We start from the raw sequence: 20,571 nt of genomic DNA, 5'->3' as shown, positions 1-20,571 counted from the left end.
AGCCATCTGAGCAAATACTGAAACTGAAAGGCAGGTAAATGCAAAACAGAATTAACTGCATTTGGTTATAGTTACCTCTGAGCTATTCTAAGTTCCAGCCACAGACACAATTTCAAGTGTGTGTGTGTGTGTGTGTGTGTGTGTGTGTGTGTGAGAGAGAGAGAGAGAGAGAGAGATGTGTGTTTGAGAAATAACTTTTTATTTCATATTTGCTTATAAAGGCAGGCATAATACACAGGAAGAGAAATACATCACATAAAGATCATATCAGTGAAGGGGAAAATAGCTAGAGCTTCATTTTCATGAGAGATTAACCATCTCTGTGTTTTTCAGTGTTTGACTATTGAAAAGCCCAATGGCAAGAGATAAAATGGAAATGCTTTTCTCTATGGAATAAATGTGCACTAAAAAAATATGGTGCCAACTGTCAACCAACCTCAAGTAGGGGCATTTTGTAACTTTTTTTGTTCCTTCTGTTTCTTACTTTCCGGATTTACATTTGGCCCATAACTTCTTCTGATTGGCCAGGCCCTAGAGGATTTTTCCAAGTGAAGGCAGAGCAGGTAGGTATGTGGAATGTTTCTCTGGTTCAAAAATACTTCTCTCACCAGGATTCAAGGGGGAAAATCCACTATGTGGTGAAATCTCTGGATTGTAGATGTGTTGGGAGGGCAATCTACCCCCCTGGAGTACCCCATGCCTAAAAGTGTGCTCCTTGGACTGTGACTTAGGCAAGATTCTAATCCTATGGGTATGACATGATATAAAGGGTTCCTGGGTCACTATGTTTGAATACTGGTGTAAACATATTTGAAAAGGTCGGTTCATTGCAGGACTTCCAGGCCTTTAACATGTCCAAGTGCACTGTGCATCTCCCCACCTTGACCACACCACCTGTGTGGGAGTATCTTGGAAGGTCAGCATTCAACTGGGAGTACAATGAGAAACACTGCTATAGAGGATTTGGAGAACAAAACTGGTAAGTGGAAGGGAAGGGAAGAGAAAAGGAGCCAGACAAGGAAAAGAAGAGAGGGGAAGATGAAAGTGATACTATTATAATTAAATAGTTATTAAAATAGGAAAGGAGCAAAGGGGAAGGCAGACATTAGAGCAGCAGGGGGCAAACTACGGCCCGCAAGCCGGATCAGGCCCGTTTGAAATGAATAAAACTCAAAAATAAAAAGACCGTACCCTTTTATGTAATGATGTTTACTTTGAATTTATATTAGTTCACACAAACACTCCATCCATGCTTTTGTTCCTGCCCTCCGGTCCAGTTTAAGAACCCATTGTGGCCCTCCAGTCAAAAAGTTTGCCCACCCCTGCCTTAGAGGCACGTCATTTGGGCAGCTTCACCAGGAAGCTGCAATTTCACACTCCCCAGGGAACCACCAGCCCATTCCCTGCAGATTGCTGGGGGAGGGGACTGGACAAAGGGAAGGGTAGGTGCGTGCACAGTGAGTGGGGCTGACGTCAGGAAGGTGCTTGTTGTCAGTCAATCCTGGGAACAGTGATCATTGACCAGAATGGACAGAGCCACTGAAGCCCCCGAAAATCTGGAGACACATAATCCTGCAGACAAAAGAGCTCATGCTCTTGACTTGCTCTTGGCTCTCTGGTCCCTTTGGCTCTGCTTCTGCCTACGTTCCCTCTATAGACAATGGACTGATGGATCGCAGTGAGAAACACTAACTAAACCAGCCCGGATTGGACTATGTCCTGACGGAACAGAAACTCTGGATACTGGCTTTGATTTTAGCTCTCCTGAAAGCAAAATGGGACTTCTTTTATAGTGTGACTGAGGGAAATGGGACCTTGGTAACGCAGGGGTTTGAATTCACAGGAATATTTTTATTTTTTACAATCTCTCATTCTTGCATGCTAGCCTCAGAAAATTCCTTTTCTCAGGATGTTGCAAGACACCTACTCCACTAACAACCAGTGGAGATGAGGACCTCTCCCGCCGATAACAAAGGGATAGTCCTGAGGCCTTGGGCAGAGCATAGGACCAAGGCATCAGCGGGGGGGAGGGGGGGGGCGGGGAGCTACTCCTAGAAACCACAGGCAGTCTGGCAGAGTTGAGGCAGCCTCGTGTCCCCGGTCACGGAGATGGCTCTGCTCACTGGGCCCAGCACGGCTGAGAGGGGACCAGGCACCGCTTCCCCATGCTGACTTCTCAGCCTCCGTCTACCAGGACCAACTTCATAGGCCTGTGATGTGCACAGCTGTTCAGGGCCATACACCTGGCTTAACACTGCTGTCATGCTCTTACACTTCTTCATAACTTTCCAACAAGAGGCCTGCCTTTCATTTGGTACCGGGCCTCACAAATCCTGAGGCCAGTGCTGGTCTATTCCTGTCCCCTTTTCACACGTGAGGAAAATAAGGGAAACTGAGCACAGCTTTCTCAAGGCTACAGAATCAGGCTTCTCAGCCCAGCCTGCTCCAGAGGCCACGCACATAACTACAGGCCGAGCCTTTCCAATTCTCACTCCTGCACCACCTCTGCCGAACAGCAAAAGAACAGAGGTTCACTGCAGGCAGGTTTCCAAACAGGGACTCCCCGGCTCAAACTAGCCTCCCCCTGCTGCAGATAGGAGGCTTTTGAGATTAAAAAAAAAGGGGGTGGGGGGGGACAATTTTCCAATCGTGCCAAGTCCTTTCCACATTAGCTCCTAGAAAGAGCCTGCTGAGAGGCAGAGCTCCGCATCTCCAAGCCCGGAGAAGGCATCCATCCAGGATTCAAGCCAGAACTTAAAGGTGTAGCTTGGTCCTTTGCTCAGGCCAGGTATGCTTCTAAGTTATTAATAAGGTGTTAACAGAAGTGCACTGTCCTAACCAATGAGGCCTGCATAAACGTTAATCATCCCTACCTGACAGCCCCTTGGGGTGACTGAGAGGGATGGCCTTGGGTTTAAACCAGTGGTTCTCAACCTTCTGGCCCTTTAAATACATTTCCTCATGTTGTGAACCAACCATAAAATTATTTTCGTTGCTACTTCATAACTGTAATGTTGCTACTGTTATGAATCGTAATGTAAATATCTGATATGCAGGATGGTCTTAGGGAACCCCTGTGAAAGGGTCGTTCGACCGCCAAAGGGGTCGCGACCCACAGGTTGAGAACCGCTGGTTTACATTGAAGAAGCTGGCGTGGCACCTTCCCTTCTTATTTGTCTCTCCTCTTCAGTTGTGGCATTGGTTCATTGCTGAGACCTAAATGGCCTTTGGGGACCAACAGCTGTATTGGTAAAAGGGAGTCTAGAATCAGGCCCCACCCTTGGTTTGAGAGGTCAGTGTAGCTGAGTAGGAACAAGTCAAGTTTGGGAATTGGGCATAACTGACCACCACAAAGGACCTGTGCAGTGTTGACTGGATCCTGCAACCTGGCCCAGCCGGCCCCACAAGCTGCCTGGAGGCTCAGCACAGTGAGGCCCTGAACCTCTGCAGGTCTCCCAGCTCCTGCAACACCTCTCCACGGCGGCCGCCCCATTTAGTGCCTGTTCACTCTCAGCTTCACCCCATGCCTTTTTCCTGAAAACCACATTTCCCAGTCTCCCCAGCAGTCTTGACAAAGTTCATCTGCAGGAGAATACTGGAGGACACCAGGGAGAAGCCAGGTTTCTGAGCGGTTTCTCCCTTCTCTCTGCTGTAAGGGTGTGGTGTCCTCTGGCAATGGCTGTGTCTTCTCCCCAGCACTAGCTTCCCCATGCCAGGCCTCTCCCTGGTGGTCCTGCCCCCTCTGGACGGCCACAGTGAGGAGGCTCTGATGTAGTCCCCCGCCCACTCCCCCGCCCCTCCTGTTGTCCCTCCTGCCCTAGAGAGGAGTGCCTCCTGCTGGCATTCTTCCGTGGATTGTGTCATTCCCTGCTTGGTCTCAGCTTTTCCATCCCGGTGCAACCGATTCTCAGAATTAAACTCCTGCTGATTGAAATACCAAGAGTGCTTTCTATTATTTTTACTTCTTAACATCTCAACTGCTGCCTCCCTGATCCAAGCCATTATTATCTGTCACCCAGATGATTTAACGGCCATCCTGCTATTGTCTCTGCCCACCTACAGTTGCTTCTAAACACAGCAGCCAGCCAAATGCTGCTGAAACCCAACGTGCCATTCTCTGCTCAGACCCCAATGACTTCATCCCAACCAGAGCGAGAGCCAAAATCCTCGCCAGGGTCTGCAACACTCCACATGACCCGGCTCCTGCTGCCCCGAGATCTCATTCCCTAGCACACTCTCTCTTCCTCACTTGTTCTTGTCTCCTCGCTGTATTGTACAAATGCCAAACACCCTGCCTCAGGGCCTTTGCATTTCTGTTCCTCTTGCTTGAAGCTTCTTGCTGGACATACGCACACGGCTGCCCCCTCACTTCCTTCAGGTCTCTCCTGCCACATCACCGCATCAGAGAGACCTTCCCTGGCCTCACGGTGTAAAGCAGCAACTGCCATCATGCTGACACCATGGTGCTATCCTTCTTCATAGGAAACGTACCTCATCTGTCTTTGCTCACTAGAACTGGGATCAGCAAACACCTTCTGTAAAGGCCAACATAGTAAGTATTTTAGGTTTTATGGGCCATGTGGTCCCTAGTGCAACTAACCAGCTCTACTGATGTAGTGCGTGAGGAGGCACAGACAATACACAAACAGGTGGGCATAGCTGCATTTCAATCACACGTGCAGGCTGGATGTGGCGAATGGGCCAAAATGTGCTGACCTTTGCCCTAACGTGCAAGGTAAATTAAGGCAAACAGTTGCCAATTCTGTTCCCTACCGTCTTGTCTGACATTATAAAGCACACAATACATATTATCTAAATAAATGATCCAGGAACTGCATTGATGAAGACAGTCATCATTTTCCCCACCACCCTCCCAGAGCAACGGGGACACAAAAGTCGCATGTGGTTCTACCTTCACACAGGGGGATTCAAGGAAAAGAATCGCCTGCCCAACACCAGCACATTGCCTGGGATGTTAGCAGGTGCTACTTGAAAACACCACTCTTTGTTCAAAGTGTGAGACACAGCTGATCACACAGAATTCTTCCCTGCAGTACTTACTGGAACCTGGGCTATGGTACTGATTATTGGGATCTCCAAGGGGCTGGCAGAGAGGGAAGGAGAGGTTTAGCACACCCTAAACCTCAGAACATCATCACATTCACGGGTCTACTCTATGAAGACATGGAGTTTCTCAGGTGAAAAGAAATCTGCGTTATAAGGTGTCTGGATATTTCTGAGTCCAGAAGCATGGCTGGTGGGTCCGACCAGACTGCACCACCAACTCTGCCCAGCAGGGGGCTGGTTTGGCCTCCCCACTGGACCTGATTCCCCAGACCTCACACAGGGCCAGCCACTTCACCCTCCCACCCTATGCCGTGGACACTGCTCAGTGACAGCCAGGCCTAATCAGAACGCTGGTCAACAACTAAAATGAATCCCATCTAGTCTGTTGGATGAGAGAAAGGCAAATCCAAGAGGAGCTTACATCGCTGAGAATGTTGAAGGCCTCGTTCAGAGCGATATCCAGCATCCCAATTCCTTTGGCAAAAAGTTTGTCCAGGTGCTCCCTGAAGTGCTGAAACAGAAAGCAGAAAACCCGTTAGTGTCTGTCCTATTATGAGAAATGCTCCACATGTTGCTGCTCCTAAAAAATGGGCAAAAGGGAGCCCAGCACCTGCCCAGGGGCATGTCGAGTGTGTGTGATGTCCACTGAACCAAAGTCCCTGGCCACAGAGACTAGGTGCCTGGCACTGCTTTCCAGCGGACCCATTCTGAAACCATTTATTTTCTATGGAAGGGGATTCTTCTCTTCCCAAAGGCGTCCACTCCCTGTCTGTTGGGAAAACAGATCAGAGAAGTCACCAGGAGGCAGGTGTGGGGGCTCATGGAAAACCTCTGCTGGCGATTTCCTGGTCTAGGATTGTGTTTTTTTTCTTTTTTCCCTTACCATGCCCTGGTACTCAACAATGCCCCAAGCATGCCATCAGCATTGAGATGGTGACACCCACTCATGGCACATCTGCCATAGGACCCTGAAACTGATCACAGAATCTGAGGTCATAGAGACGGGTCTTGAGTCATGGCTAGTGGTTCTAAGACGCTGTTCTGCCTGTGCCCCCTCAGGAAACACCAGGCCACTGCTCACGGGGATGGACTGCAAGCTTGCTGGCCAACGGAACCAGGGCTTCAGTGGGCTCCTCAAGGCCATTCAGCTTTAATGACACCCAGGCCAAACTTGAATCAAGGCTGGATTTAAAGTTCACCCCGGACTATTCACACACCCGCAAGCAAGACGTTCCCCAGCCCACCTGGCCCTCACAGCAACCGCACCCTCATGTTCAGAGCAGCTCTGGTTATCAAAGCCTGCTCCATGTTAGAGTCTTACATACCAGGTCACTGTGTCCTCAGAACAATCCTGTGAGGTTCCTCACCCCACCTGTCCAATGGGCAGACTGAGGCTCAGCACCATGCCCAAATCCACTCACCTCCTGGCTGCCAGGCCCAGGTTCCTCCCCAAATCAGCTCCACCCACTTCAATGCCCTCCTTCTTTCCGATATACACCTGCTGATTTTTTTTTATTTTTGTATTTTGTATGTCAGGTACTGGCCATGATCTTGGCATACACCTGGTCAGGCTGGCTATAGAATGAGAGAGATAACCAGCCCCATGCTCCCAGGGCAGTGACCAGAGGCTGCCTTGACAAGTTCATTCTGTTCACTGATGTCATTTCTGTCAACTGCATTTCATTGTGTGCTGTCACACAGGTCACGCAGTATTGTGTTTTTTTAATAAGACAGCAGCCCCGCTTAGTTTTCCTTTTAATCCATATGTAGCTGCGTGTCCTGTGGAGAAAGCGCTTCAGGCAACGGTTGCTTTCATTACTGGATACTTAGGGGTAAACTGCAACAACATGTCATGGAATTTGCTTTTGTAACGAGGTCAGTTGTGATTTTGTTTTTTCCTGGTACAAATCTGGTCCGTATATTAGATGGAAAAAATATTTCCTTAGGTTAAGGGTTTCCAAATGGTCTCACAGATGAAGAACTTTCTTTTTGCTTCTTTCTCTCCCATGTCCCTCAGACCCAAGCTGCCTTTGCTCCTCCTCCATACCCTAAACCCAATCAGCTTCATCCCCCAGGTCCTCCAGGCTGCATTAAACCCTCGGCCCAACTCTCCTTTTACACAAAACCCCATATTGCCTTCCAGGAAAACATCTCCCCTGATTGGCTTCCACCAGGAGCTGCCCTGTCCACCAAGGTAGCCATGAGCTACATGGAGGTACTTACATTAAATTCAATTAAAATTACCTAACATTAAAAACTCAGCTCCTCATTCTCCCAAGCCATATTTCAAGGGCTTGATAGCCCCATGTGGCTAGAAGCTGCTGCATGGGACAGTGAGGAAGAAAGTGCATGCCCACCATTGCATCGTTAGTTCTGTCAGACAGCGCTGGCCTGGACACAGCACCTCCTCCTCACCAAGCCATTGACCTACTGTCAGTCAGAGGAAACCCTAAGGCTTGTAGCCAGTGGATACGTGTGATTTTCGCTTGTCCAGCATCTATTCCCCTTCTGATTTTCCTTCTCCCCCACCGCTCATAATGTATGTGGTGAAGGTATGGCTAACACCTTCCTCCCTCTTTCCCAGATCAAGGGGACGTGGAATGCAATCTTTGAATTCCACCTCATCGGCCGAGGTCAGGCATGGGCACATGATACAATCCCTGGGCTTCTGCTGACATGTGGGGAAGAAGGTGCTTCACTGAGATGACAGGTCAGGGAGGGAGGCTGGTGCTGCCTGAAGCCATCTAGCTACTTCCCAGGAAGAGCTCACCTGAGTAAGGTAACAGCCAAGCGGAGCAGAGCACACAATGGAGGGGGCAAGATGGCATCAGGAGAACATGGCTGAGCCCCTAGACCAGTGGTTCTCAACCTTCTGGCCCTTTAAATACAGTTCCTCATGTTGTTGTGACCCCCAACCATAAAATTATTTTCGTTGCTACTTCATAACTGTAATGTTGCTACTGTTATGAATCATCATGTAAATATCTGATATGCAGGATGGTCTTAGGCGACCCCTGTGAAAGGGTCGTTCGACTGCCAAAGGGGTCACGACCCACAGGTTGAGAATCGCTGCCCTAGACCCAGCTATGCTTAGCATTTTCAGGTATGTGAGCCAACAGATTTGCTTCTTTGCCCCACCAGGTCTAGCAGGATTTGAACCACTTAATGGGCAGGACCTTAATGACCATGACCATCACATAAACTTGGCTGAGACAGGACCTCCCTGAAGCTCCCCTTGCATTACAATGTCCCTCCTCATCTCATCTATGGCACTCCCTCCACCCCCTTAACCACTATCATTACATCTTATGGTTTTCACACAGGGAGCAAGGCACTGCGTACCCAGCATGCCCTGCGTGTGCTTTCACTACCATGGCCTAGAGAGATTGCTGGACAATCCTAACCACATGCCTCCAAGGGCCGTGTCTGAAAGGGAACGAAGAAGCCCGTTGACTGCCCTGCGGCCTCCTCATCAGTACGATTTCCTTTCCTCTACTCCCAGTTGTGGCTGTTCCAGATTTAAAAATTGTTATATTTAATGCGATCATATTATAATCATTGCATGGAAGCCGTTGATACATAGGCCCCGTGGACTCCCCTGGAAAACAAAACAATTGCTGAACTAGGGTTCAAGAGACTTCCTAGTTCTGGTACACCATTCACCAGCTATGAGACGCCGAGGCACGTAGCTTTGGCTCTCGGGCCTCAGTCCTGCCTCCTGTGAAATGGGGATGGGACAGCTCCTGCAGGGGAGGGGGAGAGCGGGAGCAGCAGTGCCTCGGAGCAGCAGGTGGGAGCCATGGCCTGAATTCCAGCTCCTGACTGGCCACTGGCCTCTCTATCAGCCTGGGAGCCTTCATTCTCCCCTAATGCAAGGGCGCTGGACTAACCTCTCACGGGTATTACAGGAAAAGAGAAGTCATCTGAAAGACCGTGATAGCAGACAAATGGGAGACTTTGAATTTCATATTCACTAAAAGCAATACTTAAAAAAATCCTACAAAACTTCCTCCCTGCCCTCTTCCTGGTTTGCAACTTTACAATCTAATACACCTTGAAAAATGACTCCTCTTGCCCTTCCAGGTCCCGGTTTTATTAGACGGGGAGAGGCACGTGGTTGATGTCAGGGACACCGAGACCTGCGTGTCTCCCAGAGCCGGCTCCAGAGAACAGAGGATTCGGGATGGCCCGGGCCAGGCAGACGCTCCTCAGCAACTGTGTGCCAGAAGGTGGCCAGTTTTCATTATTTTTCTAAATTAAAATAAACAATTTATTGGAAGTGGTGACAGTTCCATTTTATTATTAAACTTCAATAAAGGAGGAGGAGGGTGGCTCTTTATCTTTGCTTCAGGCACGCATGCAGCATATGCTGCTGCCCGGGACGAGGCCTGGCTTCCAAAGCAATTAAGGCGGCTGACTGCCTGGGGAGGTGGAGAACGCCAGCGCCGCGGCTCTGTGTGCCCGGGTGCCCACCGCACAGCCAGGCCGCTTATCTCTGCGAAACACGCACAGCATCCAGGCCGCCGGGGGTCCTGCTGGAATAACCCTCTCCCTCACCAGCATTTGATTTCCTTGAATCAACAGTGATAACAGCAGCCATGTTTTTTCCTGTCTCTGTAATTATAGGGAATGTTTGAGTCCTGCCAATTAAGAGCAGGGGATTAACATGAAAGTGGACAGAACCGTCCCCCATCCAAGAGCCCTTGAGTAGCGGCGGTCCTTCCTGGGGAGACGTGGGGGGAGGCTGACAGCCCCTGCCAGTGATGCCCATCAGGTGACCCCCGTCCCGCACACCTGGGTTTTGTACCCGTCAGGTGTGAGCGAGGGCACTGCGGCACCTCAGCCTTGGGAAGGCTCTCAGGCAGTGCCACCCAAGTCCTCCAGTAGCAGCAAGGTTGGCCCACTGACGGCTGCATGCCAGGCACTGCTTTTCCTGCACTGCCTCACAGTCCTAACTCCCCAAAAGAAAGGTCCTATTATGTTCCCTTTTTACATACATAAGCAAATGGAGACTCGGAATAGTGAAATTTTTGCCCATGATGGCAGGACAAGCATGAGGAAGGTGCATTTCCAAGGGCTGAGCCCCATATCTGAACCCCTAAGCAGCAATGCCCCCCAGCACCCAGCACAGCCTTCAAGGTTCCTATAAAGCCCAGCACGCAGGGCCCAGAGCCTGTGCAAAGCCACCATCCCATGCTCAGAAGGCCCTGTGCTTGGTTTAACGCTTTGCAGTCACCGTCATGAAAACCTTCATCATTTTATTTTTGAGTCTGTGATGTGTACATGAAGCCCAGTGGAACAAGAGCACAGAAGCTCTGTCCGGGAGCCCGCCGTTCCTCCTGGGGTTCATCAGCCCGCGGGTGCATCAGATGCACTCGACTATATGAGGTCACTTTGCACCAAGCTAAGGATAAGCGCGCCCTGTCGAGGCTCTCCAGTGTTCAGCTCTGTCAGTAACACACATGGCATCACTTGCCTTCTCCTAAAACGGGGACACCGCTTACACCAGTTAACTCAGTGTCCCGGTGGTCACGTCCATCTCATTCTGATGTCAAATTCCTCACTGGAATGTCTCAGTCAGCCTGTGATCAGTCCATTGCCACTGAGCACAAACCCAAGCAGCAGAAACCATGTGCCAGAGGCTCGCAGGGTGTGCGCCCCTGTCTTCTGGCCTGACTGGGATGCTAGACCACAGATGATTTAATATAAATACGGACTCGGGTTCTCATACCATTCCTCCTGGCAACACCTTCCCAGCCCCAACCCTGGGAGGACTAGTCTGAGCAATTCCCTGGCTGGATTTTACTGCCTATTTCGTGCACACTGAATAGCGACCGAGGGCGATGCCCAGTTAATACAGTTTTTAGAACAGGCACCCATCTAGGGATGTTGCCACCTCAAAGCCTGGGCTCCGGTGAATATGATTCTCATTTGATTCCAGTTGGGGAAAGCAGACAGTGACACGGTGTTTCCCAAACATGAAAACAGAATGGCCCGAGAAAGCTGGTGCTCAAGAGGCAGCCCAGATGTTTGCAATTTAGGGGAGAAAGTGCAGACACGGGTGGGGCCTCGTCTGCGCCAGTCCCCGTGTCTCCTTCATGTCGTCTAGAACAAATTGAAGTGTCTGAGGGTAGCAGCTGTTTAATGCAAATGCCAAATTAGAGAGGAGATCGATCTCCTGGATGTGAACAATGAGTGTTATTTCATACCAGGTAGTCAGATTAGCTACAAGCTCATTTCCACGGCAAGAACAATAATTGGGCCATGTGTGATGGTGATTGAGCCCGGGATTGGCCATTCTCTCCAATCGGGAAATATCAACAGCAGAACAGATGCCTCCACCAAAGCGGTCCGTTGGTTCCTCGCTCCTCAGGGGGCAAGGCTGGGTCCCAGTGTCCTCCCTGTCCAGTGTCTGAGGGAGCGGCTCCACGAATCTCTGAGAGACTGATGCTACTGAAGCATCTGCTTTGTGTCCAGGCTGGGCGTGAGGGCGTGTGTGCAAACAGCAGGCCTCACCCTTCATGTCTTTCTGACAATTCCCAACGTCCAAGTTCATCTTTTATAAACTTTATGAAAACCTTCATTGGATTCAAATGCGTTTCTTGGAAGAAGAATGCTTTCATCGGCTGCAGTGTGCGAGAGCAGACAGAAGTCACGGTGCCAGTCCTTTCCCAACAAGGCTCTGAGCTCCATGGAAGCCTGGACTCACAAGTGATGTGACCTTAGAGTGAGCGTTCAGGGAGAGTGCCGGGCAGGCTCATCTTCATCACACCATCCTCTCACAGTCAGGGTGATGGCCTTCACACCAAACGCAAAGCTACAGCCCAGCGAGGAAGGTGTAGGTGCTGAGGCCACACATTCGGAGTCTGTCCAGGGGGTTGATGGATGTGCTCTGACCCACCCTACAGTGGCCCATTGAGGGGAGGCGGCGTTTATTTCCATGATGGCTTGGCAAAGGTGTGTCCCAAAACAACAAAAGTACAACTTCTTCTGTATGATCACTTGTAAGATTCATATCGATTTATAAATCTTGTATTTAATTAACAAGTATTTATTTTACTGACCTCTGTATTTTTGCCAAGTTAATTATATATGTGTATTAGCCTTAACTGTCTAAATTTCTTCCATGCTCATTCAAGTCTGTGAATAAGCAAATATCCTATAGAACGCTGTGACATTTTTAGGCGTATATCAACATTTATTTAACCAGTCCGCCACTGATGAAAATTTAGGTGTTCAGAGTATTATTTTTTTTCAAACATTCCTAACAATAAACATCTTTGTATACACATCGGAGGGTTGTAGTGCATATGTAGGCTAATATCAATATAACATCTTCATAGGAGGGAAGCTATTAGGTCAATATTTCTGTATTCATACCACGTCAAATTACTGTGACAATTTAATGATATTCAGACATAATCCAGCATATAATAAGAAATCAGTAAAGCTTAGGTCAGGGGTCCTCAAACTTTTTAAACAGGGGGCCAGGTCACTGTCCCTCAGACTGCTGGAGGGCCAGACTATGGTTTAAAAAAAAACTATGAACAAATTCCTATGCACACTACACATATCTTATTTTGAAGTAAAAAAAACAAAATGGGAACAAATACAGCATTTGTATTTACATGTGGCCAGCGGGCCGCAGTTTGAGGACCCCTGGCTTAGGTCTTAGTAATAGGGCACCAATAGCACTGTATCCAAATCAAAATTTTAAAAGCAAAAGCAGCCATCCCTCTGTGCGCGCGCGGACATCACACAGATGTGTCACACACACACACACACACACACACACACACACACACACACACACAGCACGTGCTTTACTCTGCAGCATGTTGAGGGGGGAACATGCATGGTAAGGAGACAAATGAATGGTGCCTTTCCCAAGGAACATCATAATATGCATCTAAAAAGTTAGAGAAAAGTGTTTCCAAAAAATCGGTGGTCCTGGGAGGGTTTGAGGCTTAGCAAAAAGAGAGAGACAGGACAAAGGAGAAGATAGCACTGCTGACAACTAATATTTATTGGGTGCTTTCTACATCCCATTTTGGGTTGAGACTCCTGACTGGTGTTCCCTTCAAGCCTTACAACTACCCGGGAGTCACGGCGCCCTCACTACCCTCATGTTATAAATGAGGAAACAGGTTCAGAGGGTTTGCCTCACTGACCAGTGCTCACTGCTAACGAATGGTGGAGTGGGAGCTTAAATCTAAGCATTGGGTCTCTGAAGTATTTATTTTGTGGTTTTCCCTGAAAAAACACATTTTGTTATAGAAATTTTCCATGACCAATTCATGGCGAATCTTGTTTTAGTGATATCCCACCACTACCTACTTCCATCTTCCTAGTGGTAGCTCTCTCCAAGCTGGCCTCCCTGACCCTCACCACCTGCCATCCACACCCACACTGCACCAGGGCTGGCTCTGTGATCAAGAGAACATAACCGAAGTGATGGTATGCCACATGCAAGATTAGGTGGTAAATGACTCTGGTTTTCCATCCTGGCTGCTCTGCTGATCTCTGCTGGATAGTTCGCTCTATGGGAAGCCAACTGCTTTGTTAGGAGGTGTCCATGTAGAGAAGCCTAAGCTTCCAACCAGCTACTATCAAGGAACTGAGATTTCTTGCCAGCAGCCACATGGATGAGCCCAGAAGTAGCTCTTCCATCCTAGGCCAGCCTGCAGGTACTGCAGCCCTTGGCCAACATCCTCAGTGAAGCCTCTGTGTGACCCTGAGCCAGAACCACCCAGCTAAGGCACTCCCCACCGTTCTCTCCCTCAGAAACTGCGCGAAATGATAGATGTTGTGTAACAAGCTATTAAACTGGGAGGTTGGGAGTGGGAGGAGGGGTAATTTGTCGCACACAATAGGTAATTAATACTCCTTCATCCAGATTATCTTGAAGCACATCCCAGGCATCATCTTATTTAATCTGTGACTATGACAATATAATATGTCTCTGAAAGAGAAAGACTTTTAACAAACAAATGCACAGTATACGCTTCACCCGTCTCAATCACAGTCACACCATCTGAATCAGGATTCAAATAAGGTCCATGTATTGTGATTGGTTGAAGGTTCAATTAAGTCTCTCATTCTAGACTTCCTTTGCCATTATTTTACTTACAATTTTTTGTTGAAGTAACGAAGTTGTCATGAAGAATGCCCCAGAATCTGAATTTTGCTAACTGCATTCTCCGGGTGCCATTTAACATGTCCCTCTGGGCCCTATATTTTAGTAAATTGATCAGATTCGGTTTTGACCACTTATGCATGCCTGTCCGCAGGTGGGCAGAAAGGCAGGCAGGTATCCATTTGACATGCACTTCATTGATGTTGCTCTTATTCCCTTCAGACTAATGTCTGGCAGTCTCCTTGTGATTCTGGCAGCCACTGGTCCTCAATGCCTAGGTTCATTAACTCATTGGGAATGACATATTATTGTATCACCCCTATTTATTAGATTAAAAAATGCCCAGAAATTTCTAGAAATGGGAGCTTCCCCTCTTACACTATTTAGTTACCTGAGGAACCATTTGCAGAGGAAAGTTGGGTAAATGCTTGCTGCTCTTCATTTGTTTACTGGTTTTAAATGTAAAACTTGGTCCATAAGAGGAAGGGGCTTCCTCTCTCTCTCTTTTTTTTTTTTTTAGCATCATCATGAACTTCTCATTTCCCTGCTTCATTGTTTTAGTGTCAGCATGAACTCTAGCACATATTTTGTGCTTCAATCTGTTGCTCACTTGTGGGAGCCTGTTCTCCTCAGGTTGGCACCCACGTCCTTTTACAGTCAGTGGTCAGCAGCTTCCTGTGGTCACAACGGGCACGATGTTCCAGGCTCATCTTGCTCCTTTTCCACCCCTGACCTAGAATTGGCCATTTTTCTAAGAACCCAACCCAAGCCCCCTTCTTAACCACTCACTCTGCAGCCTCTGTATTTCCCTTGGGTACACACCTGGGAAACAAGCAGGAAGGACAGAAGAAAGAGCAAAGAGGGGCCGATGGAGGGGCAGAGGAGTAAAGAACAGTCTGAGAAGCTCATGAAGGGCATACAATATGGTGGGAATTCTATCCCGATTACATGATGGGCAAAAGGACAAGGACATAAGCTGAGGAAGTACTTTCCAGACACAGCTCAGGAATTTACTCCAAGGACGGTAAGGGAAAGGAAGGTTGGAGTTAGAATTTGATGAAAGAGGCTGGAGGTGTGTGTTCTACTAAGGCAGTCTCTGTGCCAGGCCAGGGCCATAACGAGAATTCACACTGCCTGGCTCAGGAGAGGAAGGGGCCTCCAAGAGCATTCATTCACTCCAACCCCATCTGTGCTGAATGAGCCAAAGTCTGACTGTATTTACCCCACAGATTCACTATCAAGGTCTCTCCTTCCCTTTCTGATGGTGCACCATTATCCCACTAACCTCAGCTTGCTGACTTGTATTCATTCATTAAGAATCAATCTGATGTCGCATACTGTACTTAATCAATGGAGCAAAAGCAGATCTGGTCTCTGCCCACAGAGCTCCCATACCACCGGGGGATACAGACCAAAATCGACCAGCACACCGATACACAAGACCAACAAGTGCCATCCAGGAAGGCTCGTGGTACTTTGGTGGTACACAATAGGAGCACTAAGGGAGGGCCCAGGAATTACAAAGCCAAGAGAGCTGGGGCATGAGAATTGTGGAGAAATAGCATGTGCCAAAGCCCTGTGGCAGGAGGAAACAGAGCACACATAAATAAGTTTAATAGGGTCCCTGGGGCCAGGGCATGGAAAGGGAAAAGAAACATGGATCTGGAGAGCCAGGAAGAAACCAGACGAGGCAGGAACTTGTAGGCCACATTGAGGGCTTGTGTTCAACAAAATTATTAACTAGAATGATTGTTTAAGGAAGACAAAGACTCAGCTGAGATGGAATGGCAGGTTGTGGAGTTCATAACATGGACTTCCAGGTCAGAAGCAGGTGGGCCATGAACCTCACAGAACAGAGGGACAGAACCCTAGGGCCATTCACATGCTACCAAGCAAAACAGCAACAATCCACAGGAAATTAACAGGTGAATTTTCAATCACGGGACATGAAATCAACAGCAAGCCTTAGAGACAACATGTGTGCTCCCAGTCAAGGAAAAACAGGCTTCACTGGCAAGGTGAACAGAACAGCAGCACTCTCTCCAAGAAGGAACTGTATGACCCATGAACAAAGGAAAAATTTTAAATGAACTATCCTTGTAAGAATAAAATTAAACTTCTGTGGAATGCCCAAGTTGTTTTGCTGAGGAAAATCCCTCCTTAAAATAAATGTGCAGTACGCTGGCAGGTGAAACTGCAAATTAATAAACAGAATGGATATTGTGAAAGGTCTTAATGATGCAAAGTCACAGATCAGCTAAATATCAACCGTGCTAAGGTCTGCTCCTTCGATCCCCTTACTGATCCCCTTTGATCCCCTCGTGATGTTTCTTATCCGTAGCCACCTGCAGGTTCCCTGTGCTGCTCTTCTTCACGTCCAGCCACAGAGGCAGTCTACAGTCACAGTGCTTCACCGAGACCCTCTCTTTGTTCCCAGCCCCCTGGGACTCAGGGGCCCTTCCTCAGCACACAGGTCGCTGGTCTGAGGAGGGCAAGGACTACTGTCCAGTTATACCTGCTACAGTGATCTCAGTCATTCCAGCTCCCTCAGAAACCAGGTTCCCACGCGTGATCAGCCACCAGGCATCCTCAAACTAATTAACTGGTCTTTTCCTTCCCACAGCTGGCTGTCTTCCCCAATTGTTAGGGAATGTTCCCAGGACCCTAGGGGGGATCTGCTGCTCAGCCTGGTAGGCAGGAGGTTTCATGCGTTTAATTAACACATCTCTACTCACCTCTAATTGAAAGTAAAGGAACTTTAGAAAGAAAATCATTAGTTTCATCATGCAGAGAAAAATAGCAAAATGTGCTAATTATCTGACATCTGGATAATGTTCCTTCTAAATCTAACAAAGGCAGGAGCTGGAGTAGGTCCACTGTGTGGGGTTCAGACCCTCCCTGAGCCCCCTTCCTCCACCCCCCAACTTCACCTTCACAAAGTCTATTTGGCATTTTCCTTTGTTGCTCGGGGTCTTCAGGCTACTTCCGGTTCCGGGTGGGCTGTGATTATGAGTCACCAGAACAATGATTCACGCGATGGCCATCCAGGAAGTGTCCCAGAAAGAGTTTCCTGAACCAATCTGGAGGCAAAGGGCCTTGCGGCCTACCTAGAGCAAAGGCCGCCTGACCGGGAAATACCTGGCCAGTGCAGAAGAAGAAATTCTCCTTCCCCTGGAAGCCACCTGGTCAGTCCCCTGGCTGTCCCACTCTGGATCCCACATCCCTTCCTCTGGGGCCCTAAGAAGAGTATAGGGAGGGAACGAGGGAGGCCAAGCCTGGGATGAGACAATAAAGGCACCAGCACAGTTTCTTTAAATCTCATCCTTTAAATGTAGTCCTTACTGGATTCACTTAACAAAGAAAACGCCGCGTGATTTAAGTAGGAAGTCTGCAATAGGCACCACATTCCTTTTTTCCAGTCTTCTCCCTCTGCATCCTGCCAAGATCTGAATGTCACTTTCAAGGGAGACCCAGGTCTGAAACATCGCCTTCCCTGAGCTGGTAATTCTTGTCCAAATGTGCAGACATTCCTTGGTACCCAGTTAGAGAGGAGACTGAATACCCAGGTGCCCCAGGCCTCATCATTCCATGTTCCTAATTTGATGGGAATGTCTCATTTGAGCACAAGAGCAGACACACTAAATTAATAAAATGGCTCTTCTGGTCAGCCCTTGAGAAGAAAGATGACTTCACTGCTGAATGATTAGAGTCTAAGTGGCATCCTGAGGATCTTGAGGATAAAGACAAAAGAGCCCTGGCTAAGGAGATGCTGTCCGTGAGGGAAGTCATTGCAGAAGTGGGACATAAAATGAAAGGCAGAGAAGAGAGGGAGTCATTTAAACGCTGCTTATCAAAGATCTTTCAAGGAACTTCATGGGACAGAAATACAATCTGAGAAATGGTCAACAATTAGAAATGTTATATAACCCACAACCCCAGCTCAACTCTATGCAATCCCCACTCTTGGAACACCATGCCCACCCAGCTCAACTCTATGCAGCCCCTGCTCACGGACTCTCTGCCCACACTACAAGTTTAACACAGATTTCAGTCCAGCATGGCTGTGTTCACACTTTGCTCAGGCCTGCAGATTGAGCTCACTCACCAGTGCTCAACTCCGAGGGAAAACTCTCAAAGGTTATTAATGCAGCAGACTTGTTTAATCTGTCATTTCTCACCCTCCCTGCTCCCACCAAGACATCTATTAACATCTTGTCATGGAGCTACTGTTTCCTCAAATACATATTTGAGAAACACTCATGTGGCCAATAGAAAAAGAGAGACACTTGCTCTTTCTAAGGAACGTGATTGGATGCTAGATTGCCACCGACACTCTTGTCACTTGATATACAAGCAGCACTTTCTACTTTTCTAATACATTCAGGTCCTGTATGTGTTTGCTAGGGCTGTGTGGTATTGTAATTTATGATAAGAAATACATATTTGGTCTTCATCCATCCTCATTTCTGGCAGAGATCTCCTAAAACTCTTGGGATGTCCTAAATGTTAAGAGGTCCAAAGTGAAAGGAATGTCTTTCTGTTATTTACATAACAAGCCCCTTCACCACACTTGAGTTTATGTTAATGAGGTGAATAATGGAAAGCACCAAAGGATGTGGGGGCTGGTTGCCAGGGAAACCAACCAAGAGCAGGGGGTTGGAACTTTCAGCAGCTGCCCTTCACAAGACCTCCAGGGAAGGGAGAGGGCCTAGAGATTGAGCTCAGTCACCAGTGGTCAAGGATTTAATCAGTGATGCCTACTTAAGGAATCCTCAATAAAAACACAAAAGGACGGGGTTTGGAGAGCTTCCAAGTTGGTGAACTCGTGGAGGTGGACATGTGAACACGTGGAGGGTGCAAACCCAGAGAACTGTTTCTGCGAGTTCTGGAAGCCCCTCTGGCAAAGTAATCAGATCTGAGAAGGGGGCCATGGAGCCTCCCTTGTATATCCAATCCATCAGCAGCACAGGTGACAACCTGGACTTGAAATCGGTGTCTGAAGCGGGTAGGAGTACAGTCTTGTGGGACTGATCCCTTAACCTGTGGGATCTGACACAACTGTAGGTAGACAGTATCAGAAGGGAGCTGGGGAGACTGCTGAGAGTTGGAGAATTGCTTGGTGATGGGAACAGAACGCATGTGGGAAGCTGCCACAACAAAATACCACCCTCTTAGTGGCTTCAATAACAAAAATGTACTTTCTCACAGGCTTGGAAGTTGCAAGTCCAAAGAGTAATGGGTGATCAGGGTTGGTTTCTCCTAAGGCCCCTCTGCTTAGCTTGCAGATGGGAGTTAAGGCTTCAACAGATGGATTGCCATGCCCACCCAGCTCCTTTCCACCACACCTGAGTTTATGTTAATGAGGTGAATTAACATAATTTATGGACTGAATTGCGCCCATGGGGCGGGCACAATTCAGTCCATAACACCCTTTCAATTGCTCAATCAGGGGACAAAAGTCCCTGTTCTGTTGATAAGGAAACAGACCAAAAAGGTTAAGTAAATTGCCCAAAGTCACCAGAAAGTATCAGAGTCCAGATCACAACTCAATAGCCTCAAAGTCAACAGTTCCTTGCACCTCCCCACAGTGCTTCACCCCCTACTCCGAGCAATCCATGCCCATTGCCAGGGAGTCTCTGATAATACATGTCTATATGAGATTATGCATTCTTTTTATTCATTCTTGTTACTTTATTGTGTAAAAAAATTTGAGCCATGACACTTTTAAACTTGCAAGAGCCATGTTCATTGTAAGTAAGCAGAAAAGACGGCAGCCACATCTTTCAGCAACACCATTGAGATCTCCAGCAAGGGTGATCTACACTGGTATCTGCATCAGAGAGCTTGGTTCGGGAGAAAGGACCTCATAGTAGTTAAATGCACAGATTCTGGAACCTGGCCACTGGTGCTGAAATCCTAGCCCTATTACTCTTTATCACATATATGATATTGGGGTTCTCCTCAACAATAAAATGGGGGCACAGAACACATCAGACATGATGGTTGGGAAGGTCAAAAAAGATTACAGATGTACAGTACTGAGACAACAGACACTAGTGAATAGTCAGAAATTATTTGCTGCTATTAAGGGAATTGTTAAACCCTTTTTACTAGTAATTGTAGACTCACAGAGAAGTTACAAAATTAGCAACAGAGAGTTTTGATACCCTTTATCCAGCTTCCCCCAATGACAATATATATATTAGTATAATTATCAAAACCAGGAAATTCAGAGTGGAATAATACTATCAATTAAACTACAGAAATTATTTGGATTTCACCAGTTTTCACACACATTGTTTTATTGATGTATGGTTTTATGGAATTTTATCACTTGTGTATTTTGGTGTAACCACCACCACAATCAG

At 47.8% G+C, this 20,571-nt stretch overlaps 1 protein-coding gene across 1 annotated transcript in view; it reads right to left on the bottom strand.

Moving 5' to 3' along the window:
• The window catches only part of CACNA2D3 (calcium voltage-gated channel auxiliary subunit alpha2delta 3), an 817,122-nt gene that overhangs the window by 405,104 nt on the left and 391,447 nt on the right, over positions 1-20,571 (bottom strand). The window contains exon 9 of the mRNA XM_006754680.2: positions 5,489-5,578. Coding sequence (XP_006754743.1) covers positions 5,489-5,578 — 90 coding nt within the window. The remainder of the gene's footprint in view (positions 1-5,488; positions 5,579-20,571) is intronic.

This window comes from Myotis davidii, unplaced genomic scaffold, assembly GCF_000327345.1.
Source record: "Myotis davidii unplaced genomic scaffold, ASM32734v1 scaffold111, whole genome shotgun sequence".
Lineage (NCBI taxonomy): Eukaryota > Metazoa > Chordata > Mammalia > Chiroptera > Vespertilionidae > Myotis > Myotis davidii.
The sequence above is the reverse complement of the archived record's forward strand: the minus strand, read 5'-3'. Positions and strand labels throughout refer to the sequence as shown.